This window comes from Crinia signifera, chromosome 3, assembly GCF_055691185.1.
Source record: "Crinia signifera chromosome 3, ASM5569118v1, whole genome shotgun sequence".
NCBI lineage: Eukaryota > Metazoa > Chordata > Amphibia > Anura > Myobatrachidae > Crinia > Crinia signifera.
The window spans coordinates 110487157-110504538 of record NC_139219.1 but is presented as its reverse complement, the minus strand read 5'-3'; the positions used below and the strand labels follow the sequence as shown (position 1 = coordinate 110504538).

Here is a 17382-nt window from a genome sequence, read left to right as displayed (position 1 = left end):
ATGCATGTGGATGGCGACATTGCTAGGTTGTTAGCACACTCAGACCTCTCAGCATCATCAACCGCACTAATTAATGCTTCACTGAGACCCAGAACCAAAGCTAGATACAGCGCCATAATAAAAGAGTTTATTTCCTGGCAAAACACCAGACCCAATTCTCGTTCCTCAGCACCAGTGAATTCAGCAATTGATTTCCTATCACATAAATATGATACAGGCTCAGCCTCGGCCACCATACGTTCGTATGGTTCCGCGCTCACCCTTCTAATCCCAGGGTTTTCAGAGAATAGATTATACTTACGCTTACTCAAGGGTATCTTCCTATCTAGACCATCACGACCACGTTACTCAACCACCTGGGACATTGAACCTTTTCTCAATCATTTAGCCACCATTCCCTCTACATCCGAAGCCCTTAGCCTATCGAGAAAACTGGCTTCCCTGATGGCTTTAGCTTTCGCGGCAAGAGGTGCCGAATTATCGTTAATAGACATTTCTGACCCATGGATGACCGCAACCCCAGCGGGTTTTCACATTATCCTCAAAGGGCACACAAAGACAAGTTCTATCCTCAGGCCCTTAGTAGAGTTTGACCTAATTAGAGATCAGTCTGACCCCGCTCTATGTCTGGTAGATTGTTTGTCGGCATATTTATCCCTGACAGCACCAATAAGAGGTGAACTTTCCCAACTGTTCATTACGTGTCGTAGACCCTTTCGCCCAGCCAGACCGGGAACAATCCGGGGTTGGATTGTGTCGGTCATGCGGGATGCGGGTATAGACACATCACAATTCAAAGGGCACTCCCTCCGCGGAGCCGCAGTTACCTCTGCAGCAGCCAAGGGTTTGCCATTGCAGTGTATTATGCAGGCGGCTAGATGGTCCTCTACGCGTACCTTTGTAAGGCACTATTGGAGACCATCTGATCACCAAAAGGTGGAGTTCCTTAGAGCAACCACCAGGTATGTGGTAGTCTACCCACCAGCTGTTGCTAGGTGGCAAGCCTCCCGACGAACAAACAGTAGTTTGCAGGAATCTATGACCTGCAAACTTTCTTTGTTCTAGGGAATAGGATTGCCACCTAGCAACAGCGACCCACCCTACCCGCCCGTTGCCTTGCTAGGTCTGGTGGTTTCTCTTGCTGCGATGCTAACTGTTTCCTTTCTCCTTTGGTTACAGGCGCTCCAAAGAATCAGAGCAAACAGCAGGCGCAGCCAGCTAAGCAACAGAAATGAACCCAAGAAATCCGTTTTGCTTCGTCGAAGCACCGCTTGAAGTTTCCGTTACTGATCGTCGTACCTTATAGTATTCCCGTTGGTTGTCCAGTTACCCTATGGGCTAGATAATTCATTGCGCTCTTGTTGTCGAGCAGCAGTTATTAAACACGTTTATTCAGCATCATTCAGTCTCTTGTCTCTGATTGGGTACAAGTACTATGTGGTGTTATATTCTATTATTCATGTTCTAAGGATTGCCATCCGTAAGCTTCTGTAAAAATCTGAGCAGGGGGCGGGCTGGTAGCTGCTATACTCTGCGCTCACGTGGCCAGCGTGAGCGCGTCACAGAGCTCATTAGCATGCGCCCTATTAATATGCGCGCATGCGCAGTAGCTCCGGAGCCGTGTATTACGTGCGCGCGCGCGCCTTCAGGCTCCGGCGGCATCAGCCCGCTCCCCCGGCTGTGGAGTAGGTAAGTGAAATTTCTTTTCACTTCTCCTACTCCAGCGATCGTCGGGAGGCTTGCACTACAACCCACCAGCTGTTGCTAGGTGGCAATCCTATTCCCTAGAACAAAGAAAGTTTGCAGGTCATAGATTCCTGCAAACTACTGTTTGCCATCGATGTGGGAGAACCAGTAGTTTCCCTACATCGATGGCAAAGGAGAACCGATGTTTCTTTTTTTTCAAGGTGTTGGGACACATAGCATAGCTCCGCCCCCCAACACCCGGAAGTCCCACCTCCGAGTTCTGATTGGCCCATGGTCCATTCAATCATATATAATGGATGACCATCAATAGCTAAAACTATCGATGGATATCCATCAAATAGTTTATTACTATCGATGGCTGGGTGCAGAATCACCATCGATAGCAACCATCGATGGCATCTGCACCGATGGCCATCCCTAAAAAATACACTTTTATTCGGGATGACGGTACTTGTGTATTATCACTGCGCCCGTTAAGTAGTATATGTACTGTAGTTTCACTGCGGCACTGGGATCGCATGCGATTTCTGTGCGATGAGATGGTACTTGTGCAGTTTCACGGCACCCCTGCCTGCGAATTGCATCGCATCGCATGCAAATTGCATCGCATCGCATGCAAATCGCATGTGATCGCATGCGATTTGATCGCGTGCGATGCGATGCAATGCGACTTAGCACACCCCCACTATCCACATTTAGCACACCCCCACTATACTTGTCAACCCGAAGCGTGGTGAGGGGATGTGGTACGCGTCCTCCCGACCTGTTCATACCCCAACTATCCACGTCGGCGTGGAGTTGCCCGAAGTGTGGCGAGTGCAGCGGAAAACGAGCCCAAAGCGTGGCGAGCACAGCAAGCCCCGCAGGGGGACGTGAAACTGCACAAGTACCATTGCATTGCACGCAAATCGCATGTGATGCGATCCCAGCACCTCCGTAAAACTACACAAGTACCATACTATGCTGAATAGGACAGCATGTAAACTACTTAACGGGCGCCGTGATAATACACAAGTACTGGGATGACTGTAAGCAATCAATGTCTCTCTGACATCGATGATTTTTGGTCGATGATGAATACTATTGAGGATTCTGTTCAAAGAGTAAATTATTATTTTTTTCTGTTGTTTAACGAGGGCTGCTGGGCTAAATGTAAAACCATCATTGGTAATTCAAAGAATGAGTATCGATAGTTTATAACAACATCACCATCGATGGCCATCCCTAACTCTACGTATTTTTTCTGTCAAGTGCCAACACTAGACATGGCCGCCAACGTGCACTCTGAACACTGCGCATGCTTCCTGTGATCGCGCTTCCAATAGTTGGGCTATTTGTTAGACGCGTGTTCTCCGCTTCTGCGTGTAATGGCCGCTATAGTATCTGTGGTAGAACTGGGGTTCCTGCAGGAGAGTGAGGCGTGGCGGCTGCTCAGCCCGCAGTTCCCCAGTAAGGTAGGCGGCCGACCAGCCTGGTTGGGTGAAGCGGGTGTGCCGGGCCCCGAGGCTCTGCAGTGCGGTGTGTGCGGGAAGCCTCTAGCCTTTCTGCTACAGGTATACGCGCCGTGCACCGGGAGCTTCCACAGGACGGTATTCCTCTTCTGCTGTCGCGATCCTAAATGTCATCAGGTGGCAGAAAATCGCTGCTTCAAAGGTATCACTGCATGATGGACGGAGTTTGCTGGCACTGCCACTGGCATCACCGTGGCACATGTATATATCCCTAGCACAGGTTCTCAGGTGGTCAGTGGCCAACTAGTTAAAAAAAGATGGTTAGAGGCAGATGCAGGAATTGCTTTGCATACTCTTTATATTTACTATAAAATCATCATCATTGAAACTTATCCCATCATTTGGATGGATGAAGAGAACAAATGACACTAACCGGAACTATTGCTCTAATCTAACACCAACTTATTCTTCTTGCGTGGAAACGCATAAACTAATTATTATTATTTTTTTAAATCGGAGAGGGTTATTGTAGTCCATGGCACCTGTCAGGTTATTTTGACCGTGCATGTTTAATACATTTTTTTTAGCAGTGATGATCCCAATGTATATTTCATTATTAGGCAACCCAGAACCAACTAGACCTTTCTCTTTAGTAATTATGGGTAAAATCTGTGATTAAAATTACATACGCATTAACGCATTTTCTTGTCACATTAAATTTTTTTCTGTTATCCACAGTAATTCATTGTGGCCTAATGCAGTTAGCCTACATGCTGCACTTTTATTTATTAACAGTTTCTATAGCACACACATATTCCGCTAATGCTCCCACATGTACACGCACACACAGACATTCTTGGGTTAATTGTTTTAGGAGCCAATTAACCTACAAGTATATTTTTGGATTATGTGACGAAACCAGAGGGATACGGTCGTATTGTCGACCAGACTTAGGTTGACAGGCAACTAGGTCGACATGGTTTTAGGTTGACAAATATGTTAGGTCGACATGGGTTAGGTCGCGAGGTCGACATGGTTTTTTTCACAGTTTTTTGAGCCGACATGTGCCGACAGGCAGTATTTCATGCCCTACCATCCACTAGTGCGTGGTGGGAGAATAGAATAGTGTGCAGAGCGCAGCAAGGCACTGTGCCCGAAGCATAACGATCAATGCGAAGGCCTGCGGTTGACTTCCAACTGTGTCCATGTTGACTGTGTCGATATTCGGGTAAAAAACCAGTGAAAAAACCCATGTGGACCTTCACCCATGTCGGCCTAGAACCCTGTCGACTTTGCTGCCTGTTAACGGTGTCAACCTAATGACTTGTCGACCTAAAACCCTGTACACACACATCGATTTGCTTTTGATTCGTTGTTAGATTAGATTTTCTATTAAAAATGGCGTTAGATCTGTACTTTTGCATTAGATATCAAATTCGATATAGAACCTAAAAAAAAAAAGCATACAAAGTGGGGCGTTTTGAGCTGTTAGGTGTAATTTATCTCTGAGTACTCCTGTCTGAACACAAATGAAGGTGGACACACTGGGTGAGATTTAATTGGATGAGAGATTTTGTGAGAAATCTCCAGGTTTTTTTAAAGCGGCAATCATTCACACTTCAAAATCAAACTGGGTTTGCTGTGCAAATGATTGCCGCTTTAAAAAAACTGGAGATTTCTCACAAAATCTCTCACTTTCTGAAACTCTCATCCTATTAAATCTCACTCATAGTTTCGATAATACAGGTTGAGTATCCCGTATCCGAATATCCGTTATCCGAATTATTCCGAAATACGGACATTCCAGAAAGTGAAAAAAATTTTTTTTTTTTGCTAAAAAGTCACTGGGGACATTTGTAACAGCATCACTGGGGACATATGTAACTGGCACTATATATGTGCAAGAAAATGATTGCTTGGCATTCAAATTCAGTGCTGAGATACACACATTTTGTTTCACGTTTTGAAACCTTGTTTTTTGAACAATTAAAATATATTTGTGTGTATTTTATGTGGTAATAAAATATATTTGTGTGTATATTATGTGTTTATACAGCATAAATGCAAGATACTTCAAAATACATCATTGAAATATTAAAATATTCCAAAATACGGAATAATCCGTTATCCAAAATCCTCCTGGTCCCGAGCATTTTGGATAAGGGATACTCAACCTGTATCACAATTTTATAAAATATTTCTCCTCCCAGCAGCAGGGGACACTGCAGTCTACACGTATGGGATAGTGTGGGTGCATTGGAGGAGTCGGCACTTTAAGAAATTTGAATACAGCTGGCTCCTCCCCCCGCTATCCCCCAGCAGACTCCAGTCTTAGAAAAAGTGCCCGGAGGAGTCGGACTCCCGGGCTATGTCTCCTAAGGAGATTAGGCTTTTCATTTCTTTTTTTTTTTTTTTTTTTTTATATATGCTTGGACACAGACAGGCTGGGAATGCCTGTCTGCGACAAGGGACCCTGGAGGGACATGGTCGGGCCTGCATGCAGCCTCCCTCCACTGTCCAGCCACCGGAGCCTCCGTTCCGGGGACCCGCCCGCAGCTGCATGCGGTGTGCGTCGCGGGTCCTGGGCTATCTCCCCCGAACTCCAGGGACGCCGGTGACATGTAAGGGCGCTGCGTGCCAGACAGGGGGCGGCCATTAAGCGCGATGGTCGGTGGCAGAGAGAGCTGAGTCGCGGTGGTGACGTCAGCGCACCCTCCAGTATGCCGGCTGTTTGGGGCGGGCTTGGTTTTTCGCGCCTCAGCGTAAGAGAGGAGGGCGGAGCTTGCTTCTTTCTCTTCTCTCTGAGCTTTAGAGCTGTGAGGTGGCTTTTGCGGTGCTCTCTCTCTGCAGTTGCTGTACAGAACGGGACCTCTGTTACCTGTGCAGCTCAGCGCTCCCCAGCGGACTACAGGGACACTGTAAGTCTTAAGGGGTACATTACACACACAAGAATCGGGAGTTATTAATTGGCTCCTCTTCCCCTGTAACTTGCCAGACTTCAGGGCTACTTTACTGGGTATTTCCCTGCTGTTGGGCTGTATTTGGGGTGTTCTTGTGTGACTGGTGTTGTGTGTCTGTCAGTATTATCACGTTTACTGGGCAGGATGGCAGGAAAAGCAACTTCATCTAAGGCTGCTTTGAAGGTTTATTCCTGCAAGAGCTGTAAGCAGCAATACACACAGCATGTTAGAGGGTGTTCCCTCTGTGAGATTTGCTATAAGGCTTCTCAAATTACTGCTGCTCCTGCAGCACCTGTGCAGGCAGCTGCTGTTTCCTCAGATGTGCTGCAATCACTGCTGTCTAATCTGAATGCTGAAATGGCTGCCTCTAGGAAGGATAGAGAGGTGTTTCAGACTCAGCTTTCTAGATTGACCTCTGCAGAGCCTGCTTGGGCTCAATCCTTAATTCAGTCAGTGGACTCTTTAACTCAGTCTATGGCAGGTCCTGCTAAGAGACCTTCGGCTGCTGCTGTAACTAAAAGAAAGGCTATGCCCTCTCTGTTTTTGGCTGATGATTCAGACCATGAGGATTATATAATAGAGGAAGGAGAGGTTCTTCCCCCTGTGGAGGATATCCAACCCTTGGATGTAGGGGAGGATGAATCACAGGGTGTGGAGGGGCTTATTAGAGCTGTTAGGTCCACTCTGAAATTAGAGCAGCCTGAGGTCACTCCTCAGGTGTCCATTTATGGACGCTCTCAAAGACAGGAGTTGTGTTTTCCGGATTCGGAGGAATTAGACTCTCCTCTCCTTTCTATATGGAAGTGTCCGGATAGGAAATTCCAGGTGTCAGCTCGCCTAAGGACACTATATCCTTTCTCTCCTGAATCCAGGGCCAAGTGGGAGACTCCTCCCACTCCGGATATCTCACTATCCAGGTTATCTAAGCGAGCTACTCTGCCTGTCCCCGGGGTGGCCTCTTTGAAAGAGGCGCAGGATAGGCGTTTAGATTGCTCACTAAAGACCATTTATTCCACAGCAGGGGTCCTTTTGCGTCCTGCTTTGGCCTCTGCTTGGGTGGCCAGGGCTATGGAGCAATGGGCTGTGGATCTTGTGGCTGGTCTGGAGCAAAATATGCCTGTGGCAGATTTGTTGCCTATGGCGGAAGGCATCAGGGATGCTTCTACTTACATAGGTGAGGCAGCGGCAGACATTTCGACTCTAGGAGCCAGAATTTCTGCGTCAGCTGTGGTGGCCAGACGGTCGGTCTGGTTGAGGTCATGGCAGGCTGAGGCTGAAATTAAAAAAGCTGTTGAAGCCTTGCCGTTCACAGGGGATATGCTTTTCGGGCCAGAGCTCGATAAACTTATCTCCCAGGCCACGGGGGGTAAGTCTACATTCTTACCTACAGCCGCTCCTCCGCCTAAGAGGCGGTCCCTCACTCAGTCCTTTCGGTCCTTTCGAGGCTCCTCTGCCTTTAGAGGCAGGCCCAGAGGAGGTTTTACGGCCTTTAGAGGCCGCAGAGGTAGAGGGGCGGGAACAGCAGCGGCCGCTGCTGCCCCAGCACGTCGCCAGGAGCCCAAGGCTTCCGACAAGACCGTGGCATGACGGTCTTCCGGCTCTAGTGGGAGAATCCAGGGTGGGCGCTCGTCTGTTGTTGTTCCCTCAGGTTTGGAAGACTCACTGCAGGGACGAGTGGGTCTTGCAAATTATTGCACAGGGATACAGACTTCAATTTTCAGCGCCACCTCCAGTAAGATTCTTTCCAATGGGCCTTAAAAAGCTGGATCAGACAAAAAAGGCCTTACAGGATTCAGTTCAAAAGCTTTTGGACGCTTCTGTAATAATACCGGTGCCAGAACATCAGAGGGGACAGGGGTTTTAATCCAATGTGTTCGTAGTCCCCAAACCGGACGGCTCAGTAAGGCCTATCCTAAACCTCAAGGATTTAAATCAATACATCTGTTACAACAGGTTCAAGATGGAGTCCATACGGTCCGTGATTGCATCACTGGAAACGGGAGAATACCTTATGTCGCTAGACCTAAAGGACGCCTATTTGCACGTCCCTATTTGGGAACCTCACCAGAGGTTTCTAAGGTTCGCAATACAGGCTTCTCATTTCCAGTTCAGGGCTCTGCCTTTCGGCCTGTCGTCCGCTCCCAGGGTCTTTACCAAGATCATGGCCTGCATGGTGGCGGTACTCAGGTTACAGGGGATAACGATCATCCCGTACCTGGACGATCTCTTGATAAAGGCTTCTTCTCAGGACAAATTGATAGCAGACGCTCTGGCCACATGTTCTTTTCTGGTCCAAAATGGTTGGATCTTGAACTTCGGCAAGTCTCAACTCAATCCAATACAGAGGCTTCAATTTCTGGGCCTTATTTTGGATACGGCGCAGGAGGCGGTATTTCTTCCAATGGACAAGATCGCGGCGCTGCAGTTAAAGGTACGACAGGTCTTAGCTCCCCGCAGAGTTTCGATCCTGCTGTGCACCAAGATGCTGGGGATGATGGTAGCCTCTTTCGAGGCCATCTCCTACTGCAGATTTCATACCAGAACGTTCCAATGGAACCTACTGTCACAGTGGTCAGGGTCGCATCTACAGATACATGGGAAGATTACCCTGTCAAGAGCAGCTCGTCAGTCACTTCAATGGTGGCTTCACACTCCCAATTTGCTCCAGGGCCGGAGTTTCAGTCCATGCAGTTGGACGATACTGACCACCGACGCCAGCCTCAGGGGCTGGGGAGCTTTTGTTCTCAACCAGACCTTTCAGGGGCGGTGGTCGGCTCAGGAGGCAAAGCTTCCGATAAATGTCCTGGAACGAAGAGCAATCAGGTTGGCTTTGGGTCAGGCACACAACTTGCTCAGGGGACATCCGGTAAGAGTCCAGTCGGACAATGCGACTGCGGTCGCATACATAAATCGACAGGGAGGAACCAAAAGTCGTGCGGCCATGCGCGAGGTGCGTCCTATCTTGGAATGGGCCGAGGCGTTTGTCCCTCGATTCTCTGCGGTGTTTCTGCCGGGCGTGGAGAATTGGCAGGCGGATTATCTGAGCAGACAGGACTTCCACCCGGGAGAGTGGGCCCTTCATCCGGAGGTTTTTCATCAGTTAACGGTCCGGTGGGGCATGCCTCAGATGGATTTGATGGCCTCCAGGTTGAATCGGAAGGTTCCTCGGTATTGTGCCCGGTCTCGGGATCCGGAAGCTCTGGCGGGGGATGCATTCTCCATCCCATGGGATTTCCAGCTGATATATGCGTTTCCACTCATAGCAAGAGTGCTCAAGTGCATAAAAAGAGGGTCCGCTTCAGTAATTCTGATTGCCCCGGACTGGCCGAGACGGGCCTGGTATTCGGACCTCAAGCTTCTTCAAGCGGATGTGCAGTGGCGCCTCCCACTCAGACAGGATCTTCTACAACAAGGACCATTCATCTACCCCGGCTTAGAGTCTCTACGTTTAACGGCGTGGCTGTTAAAGCCGACTTGTTAAGGAGACGTGGAATACCGCAGTCTGTAGTTCCAACTATGCTGAAAGCTAGGAAGGAGGTGACTGCTTCTCATTATCACAGGATTTGGAAATCCTACATAGCCTGGTGCGAAGCTAGATCAGTGCCAAGGGCAGTGTTTCATCTTTCCCGTTTGTTGGAGTTCTTACAATCGGGTTTAGAGAAGGGTCTCAGACTGGCGTCTTTGAAGGTCCAGGTGTCTGCCCTAGCGGTGTTTTTTCACAGAAGACTGGCTCTAATTCCAGAGGTGCAGACCTTCTTAAAAGGGGTTGTTCGTATACAGTCTCCCTTCGTTCCGCCTTCAGAACCATGGGATTTGGAGTTGGTTCTGAAATTCCTAAGATCTGATACTTTTGAGCCCTTGGATTCGGTGGATCTAAGGTTCCTGACGTGGAAGACGGTCATGTTGATGGCGCTGGCTTCGGCCCGCAGGGTGTCGGAGCTTGGGGCTCTTTCCTGTCGTTCCCAGTTTCTGGTTTTCCACAAGGACAGGGCGGAACTCAGAACTCGCCAGGGTTTCCTTCCAAAGGTGGTTTCTTCGTTCCACGTGAACCAGCCTATTGTGGTTCCAGCCCTTTCGCGAGATATGAAATCCTTGGATGTGGTGCGCGCTCTGCGCATCTACGTTTCCAGAACGGCATCGTGGAGAAAGACGGATAGTCTTTTCGTGTTGTATGGAGCAGGAAAGAAGGGTTGGCCGTCGTCCAAGCAGACGCTGGCTCGGTGGTTGTGCCTCACAATCAAGGAGGCCTACGCTAGGGCTAACCAAGTCCTCCCTTCAGGGATTTCCGCCCATTCAACAAGGGCCGTAAGCACATCGTGGGCTGCGGCCAGGGGTGTTTCGCTCACACAGGTTTGTAGGGCGGCCACTTGGGTGGGTGCTAGCACCTTCGCCAAGTTCTATAAGTTTGACAGCTTTGCCAGTGAGGAGGCATCTTTCGGCAGAGCTGTTTTGCAGGATTCTCAGCGCTCTCCCTCCCGGGTTTAGTGCTTTGGTACTATCCCATACGTGTAGACCGCAGTGTCCCCTGCTGCTGGGAGGAGAAATAAGGAATTTGGTACTTACCGGTAAAACCCTTTCTCCGAGGCAGCAGGGGACACTGCACGCCCTCCTAGCGCTTTATTCCTGCCATCTTACAAGTTGTTTTGCTTTAACATTGAATGTTTGCCGATTGCAAGTTGTGAGTTCTTGTTATGAGTTATTCTTGCTAATCTTTTCTCTTCTGCGAAGTGTCTCCTCTGTTCCAGGGATCGAGCCCTGGCCCCTATCCTCTCTCGGTCACAGTTTCTAAGACTGGAGTCTGCTGGGGGATAGCGGGGGGAGGAGCCAGCTGTATTCAAATTTCTTAAAGTGCCGACTCCTCCAATGCACCCACACTATCCCATACGTGTAGACTGCAGTGTCCCCTGCTGCCTCGGAGAAAGGGAATTACCGGTAAGTACCAAATTCCTTATTTTTGCAATTAAAAATACACAATCACATTTAGATCCAACGAAGAAAAAAATACAGATACATTATATATATATATATATATATATATATATATATATATATATATATATATATATATATATATATATATATATATATATATATATATATATATATATATATATATATATATATATATATATATATATATATATATATATATATATATATATATATATTCTATCTAGAAAACACTATCTAGAAAACACTATCTAGATATAAATGGTAGCACTAAGTCGCTGGGTTTTCAACTATTAAGCAGCCGGTTAAAGGGCAGATGTTTAGATGTTAGAGCCAATTCCTTAGTATGTAGGCACACACACACTTGGTAGCTTCAATGTTAGTAGTGAAGTCAAATGGATTAGTAATATGATGCAATTAGTTGTGTCTTAGTATCCTTTTGCAGCAAATGCCGCTGGTGCGTACAGCTTTCCTTTTGTTCAAGGTATTTACCAGACGCCCCGTAATCTGCAAGCTTTGGGGTACTGGACTTGAATCCTTTGCTGCAAACAGCAGGGTGGGAGGTAGAAGTTGAGTCAATGGCGGCACTGCAAGCTGTCGATGAACAAGCCGGAGTGATCAGGAGCTGCGATGTAAAACAGCGTGACCCGGTGGGAGGGGGAAGCCCAGCGTTGAATACTTATGACGTCAACGCGTTTTGTTTCCTTCAATTGCCCAGAAACTTTATCAAGTCGATATACATGCATGGTGCATTGGGGCAGATGTATTAAGCTTTAACTAGAGATAAATCCAAGGGTGATAAGGAGAGGTAAATGTCCAGCCAATCACCTGCTAACTGCCATGTTACAGCCTGTGTTTGAAAAAAGTCAGTAAGGAGCTGATTGGCTGGACGTTTATCTATCCTTATTTATCTATTGTTAAGGCTTAATACATCTGCCCCATTGTACGGTACTTGTGTAGTTTCACGGCGCCAGTTTATACTACGTTTGAATCTACGCTAATAGCATAGCCCAATGGCTGCCTGCGGCAGCCTAAGCTACGTTATCAGCATAGCCCAACGGCTGCCTTACTTGTAGGGTGGCCAATCCCAGGATCGGCGGGATACCGGGATTTGGCCCCTAAATCGCCGGGATTTCAATCCCGGGATTGGAGTTTCCAAACCCAAGATTTCGGGATTAGACTGCGCGTGCGCAGTCTAATGCCTTGCAGCGTCTGAGCCAGTGCTCAGACACTGCCTGGCTTCTCCCGTCCCGGGAGTGCGACTCTGCGCAGCGTGACGAGATCACTGGTCACGCTGCACAGGCCGCAAAGCCCCTGCCCACCCTCCTTTTCATTACCCGGCTTCCTGGCACTCGTCTTTACTGTGCGCCTGCCTACCGGCTCCCGGCTTCGTCTGCCCACCGTCTCTCGGATTCGCCCGCCCACCGGCTCCCACTTCAAAACTCGCTCCTGGCTTCACCGGCCGCACTGCACTGCACATGTATATGCATACACATTAATATGCGGGGCGGCTGGGATCGGTTTAACCTGGCTACCTCATTTCTATATTAGGGAAGTCAATCCCGGGATTGGGCATTTTTCAATCCCGATTTCCGGGATTGAAAAAAATGCCCCGGGATTGGCATCCCTATTTGTATATTTTCACGGCGGCAGCGTAAACTACGTTATCAGCGTAAGCTGGCGCCGTGAAACTACACAAGTAACTACCGAACTGTTGCCGGGAACAGCATCTCTGTCCCTGGCAAGCCTAGTCAGTGCCTCTCACACCGCCAGAGCCAGCATGATCCCCTCTCTTTGGCGGAGAGGCGCTCCATCTGTTTGAGACGCAGTAGCGTCTCAGTTGCTCCAACAATGATACGCTTCTGCGTCTGAGTAGCTATTGCTGAGATGTATGATATGGCAGGTGTGAATGTGTTCCTGAAAAACCCCACTATCCACGGCAGCCCGACGCATGGCGAGGGGACGCGTTACGCGTCCTCCCGACCTTTTCATACCCCCACTATCCACATCGGAGTGGAGTTGGAAGCCATATCGCATATTAATTGTCTGCTTTTTAGGGCTAACGAGCCCGATGCGCGCTCCCGAGTGAGTGCAAATCGGCAGTGATATAGTGAGGGCAGGCAAGACTATATAATGCAGATCTGCACTATATAGTCTAAATTGTCCCTCATGCCATGGTATGTGAGTCCCAATACCATCTGATCGTATCGGGACTCGCATAGCACGGCATATCTGCTGTGTGTACACACCATTATTCCTGAATTCACTACATCAGTGTGTGTGTGTGTGTGTGTGCGTGTGTGTGTGTGTGTGTATGTATATATATATATATATATATATATATATATATATATATATATATATATATATATATATATATATATATATTTTACATTTGTTTAAAACCATAAGCGTTTGTTTGTGATTACTATTAAAAAACTATAGTTATCAAACCTTCTTAGGAGCGAAGTGGAGAAATTAGGTTGGCTACCCTTGTTCTAGTCAGCTTATAGAACAAGAGTAGCCAACCTGTGGCACTACACATACCAAAATGCCCTGCCTTGGTTTTAGCATACCGTAATAGCAAAACAGTCGTAAGACGTGTCGGGTTACCTACCATGCTAGGTAGAAGCTTCTCCGCTCTCTAGAAGGCTTAAGGGCAATCCCTGCTGCTATTTCCAACAGGGGAAATAGCGGCAGGAGCCTATTCAATGCGGTCTTTCCTGACGCCATTGAAGCTGCATCTCGGGAGAAGGGACCCGACTTTAAATGTAGTTGGGCCCGTTTTGCAGAGAACGCCGTGGATTGTCATAATCACGGCCATATCTTGACATCCACGGCTGTTTCCGCTGACACGCTCCCTTTTCGCCGATCGGTGAATCCCACCTGCCGTATAACAGGCGAGCAGAACGAAAACAGGCCAGGGTCCCAACTGTCAGGACCTACCGACAGTCTGGGTATGGGATTGAATGCCCCCTTAATACATTTCCCACCGTGTTATTTAAATGGTATGAAATAGGACAGGTAAGGAAGAGGACAGACATTTTGTGGATTTCAGTTTTCTCTATAGATTTGGTTTGTTGTCTGTTAAAATCCAATTTATCAATATATATTTTTTTATGTGGTTTTTAGGAATGTTTACTAAAATATTGTACATATTTTTTTGTAAAGGAATATAGCATACATAATTATTCTAACCACTTGTTCTCACTTAGTATTTAGAAATCAGCTTTCTCGGAAAAATGATACTTATTCTTATGGCCCACCACCGGATTCGCCCCCATGTGATGGATGCTCTACAAGATTTCAGTTGAAATGTGGCCTTCGTCTTTGTAGAGTTTGTGGATGTTTGGGACCAAAATCATGCTCAAAATGTCATAAAGTGAATTTCTGTAGCAAGTTGCATCAGGTGCTGGACTGGAAGCTGCAACATAAGCAGTTCTGCAGTGATGGGTTTGGTAAGTAGAATATTACACAATACAGTATTTCTATTTATTAAATTGTTTAGTAGATTTTTTTTTTCCCATGCTATAGTTACCCATTTTAGAATTAGACAGTAACTTTACCGTGTAAATGCTGGTTTGCACTGGCTGCTGTTTTAAACTACACCTGTATGTATACTGTTTTTTACTCACACCTTTGAATGCCAAGTGAATTTGTCAAAATAGGTGTGAAAATGGGCAAGCAAACTTTTTTTACATAATAATGGCCTGTAATGTTACAAGTGTTCCCGCTAGGTTGTTTTAGCGGGGCGCTGCGCCCTGCCCGATTTCTAAAGGGCAAAATGCGCCCTGCCCGATTTCTAAAGGGCAAAATGCGCCCTGCCCCTCCAGCAGCGCCCCGCTAAAAGAGCCTGCTGCCTGTACACAACATTTTTTATTCGAATTTATATAACAAACGTGAGCGATGCTGGCATTTTTAGCAGATGTTTTGCACATCTCACAGATGTTGGCACTTGAAGGGTTAAGCCTTAAATAGTGTTCATTCTAGCACCCTCTATCTTTGATAATCCATGCAGTTACTCTGCCTGGGGTGTCGCTGTCTGCTGTGGTGTTTCTAGCACAGGTCTTGTTTGCATATCAGTGCTGATATACAGACCAAACTGTGCTAGAAGACAGCGACACCCCAGGCAGCGAAGAGGAACTGCATGGGTTTTCAAAGATAGCGGGTGCTAGAATGAAGACTATTAAAAAGGGATAAATGCGAGGGTGATCGGATCTGATTGGCTGGAAATTTATCACTCTGTCATGTTATAGACTGTGTTCGAAAAAAGACAGTTAGGGACTGATTGGCTTAATGATCATTACTTTTTAGCACCCTTGCATTTATCCCTTTTTTTTAAGGCTTAATATATCTGCCCCAGTGACTGGTATCATTCAGAAAATGAGCAGTATATAAAAGCTTACAGTACTAAAATTTGATTATAAATTTGTGTTACCAGTTAATGGAAACAGCATTGCTTAGCCTGTTCTTTCCTTTGTTATACTGTGTGATTGATGTTCCTTGCATGGAAAATAAAGAATAATTCCCACTAAAATAGAAAGCTCCGTTATAGAAGGGAACATCCTAATGCTAATACTAGACCAACTTTCATCTAACAATCCAACTAGCTGGTTGGTTGGACTTAAAGGGGTTTTTCAATCTGGGATTCCCATTGTCGGAACTTCCTGACAGTCATAATACAAAACCATTTTCGTTCCATTTGACAGGAGACAGTCAGAATTCTATGTTTTGAGTGTTGAAAAGTCCAATGGTACAGATTGTCAAATTCTCAGCCATTTTTCGTCAATCTGCTGCCATTTCTGACAAAAACGATCCGACTAGTTTTAAAGTCAGATCTGTTTTGTCGGAAACTGCCTTCAATGCTGTCGTAATGGCAGTATTGAAGAGGCGAGACGCTATTTCCGCCGGTGGAAATAGCGTCTGGGATTGAATACTCCCCTCAATTTGGTACTGTGTGGGAGCAAATGATAATCAGCAATTTGCTCACAAACCAGGGAAAATGGACAAAGACATTCAGTAAAATTGTTTAAATCAAATTGATACTATTGTAACTTGTCTGAATAACTGATTTGTCTGTTTCCAGATTTTGGGAGCAAATGACTGAACTACAGATTACATTTGCTCACATCCAGTACCAGATTTTTACTCCATCCAACCAACTAGTTTAATGGTTGTAGGATTTAAAAAAAAAAAATTTCTCTTTCAATGGTCCTGGTGACACAGCTCAACACTGGGATGTAGGAGGGTCCGAAGGAGCCAGGCACCTATCCTAAAGTTTTAGAGGGTAGGCTCCTCCCCTACTGCATCCCTGGACTCTTCAGTTCGTGTTAGGTGCCCACTGGAGTGGGTGCTATTCTAAAGGGCTGCAGGAGCAGCCGAAGAATTAGAGTAGTTAGGGGATTTTTATTATTTTATTAACTTTTACCCTAGCTAGGTAGGCACAGTGTGAGGATTCTCATAGTGAATCCTCACACTGCTTGCGCAGCAGGAGCTGACAGAAGCGCGTCCTGTCAGCTCACTGTGCACAGGGGAGACACTGTCTGGTCTCCCTGTGCAGCGCTTATAGCCTTTTCTAAGAGGCTGCCTGGGCTCCGGAGTACCCTGAAACCGGCTCCACATTTAGGTGGGGATCATGGGGGACAGGCGCTCCGTGATGGCGGCGGCCATTTTATGCGGAGCTTACACGCTGAGCTCCTAGATGAGAGGACAGCAGCGTTGTGACAGGCATGTTCCAAGTGATCCCCAGTTGAGGGGGAGACACTGGAACTAGGAAATCCTACCTAAGGAGCGGCTGGCTGGGGGTGGTTGGCGCCAAAAGGTCACGGACCCCGCAGCAGCAGGGACTTGTGGTCTCTTCCTTCACTCTGACTTTGGCGCCTTTCAGAACGCTTGCAGCGGAGCTGAGCTGGCTTACTGATCCTGGCAGAGTGACTTGGATTTCCTGGGCATCGCTTCCCCGCAGTTGAAACCAACAGACAGATAAGTGACTGGGTGCATTGCCTCTGTATAAACGCTTGTACATTGTTTGCACTGTGTATACTGATAGATATACATTTATCACTTGCATCATGTCTGAGCATCAGGCTGTGGTTTTGGGGGAGGGAGCCCTTAGTGCACTGAGCGCGTGCAATGTTTGCACACAAAAGTTTGTCCCTGAGCAGATGGCCAAAGGGGGCTTATGTATTACTTGCGCTGATGTGAGACCCATAGGCAGTGAACCCCATAGGGCAGAGCAGATGGAACCTGCGTGGGCCAGGGCCCTAGGCAGGTCAGTAAACGCTTTGGTGCAGCTTTTGGACAGGCAGAGTGAT

General features: G+C 47.2%; 1 protein-coding gene across 1 annotated transcript in view; it reads left to right on the top strand.

The window, feature by feature from the left end:
- The first annotated feature begins 2976 nt into the window (after window positions 1-2976).
- The window catches only part of PDCD2 (programmed cell death 2), a 51783-nt gene continuing 37377 nt past the window's right edge, over window positions 2977-17382 (top strand). Inside the window, exons 1-2 of the mRNA XM_083176383.1 lie at window positions 2977-3360; window positions 14284-14526. Coding sequence (XP_083032509.1) covers window positions 3075-3360; window positions 14284-14526 — 529 coding nt within the window. The 5' untranslated portion in view covers window positions 2977-3074. The remainder of the gene's footprint in view (window positions 3361-14283; window positions 14527-17382) is intronic.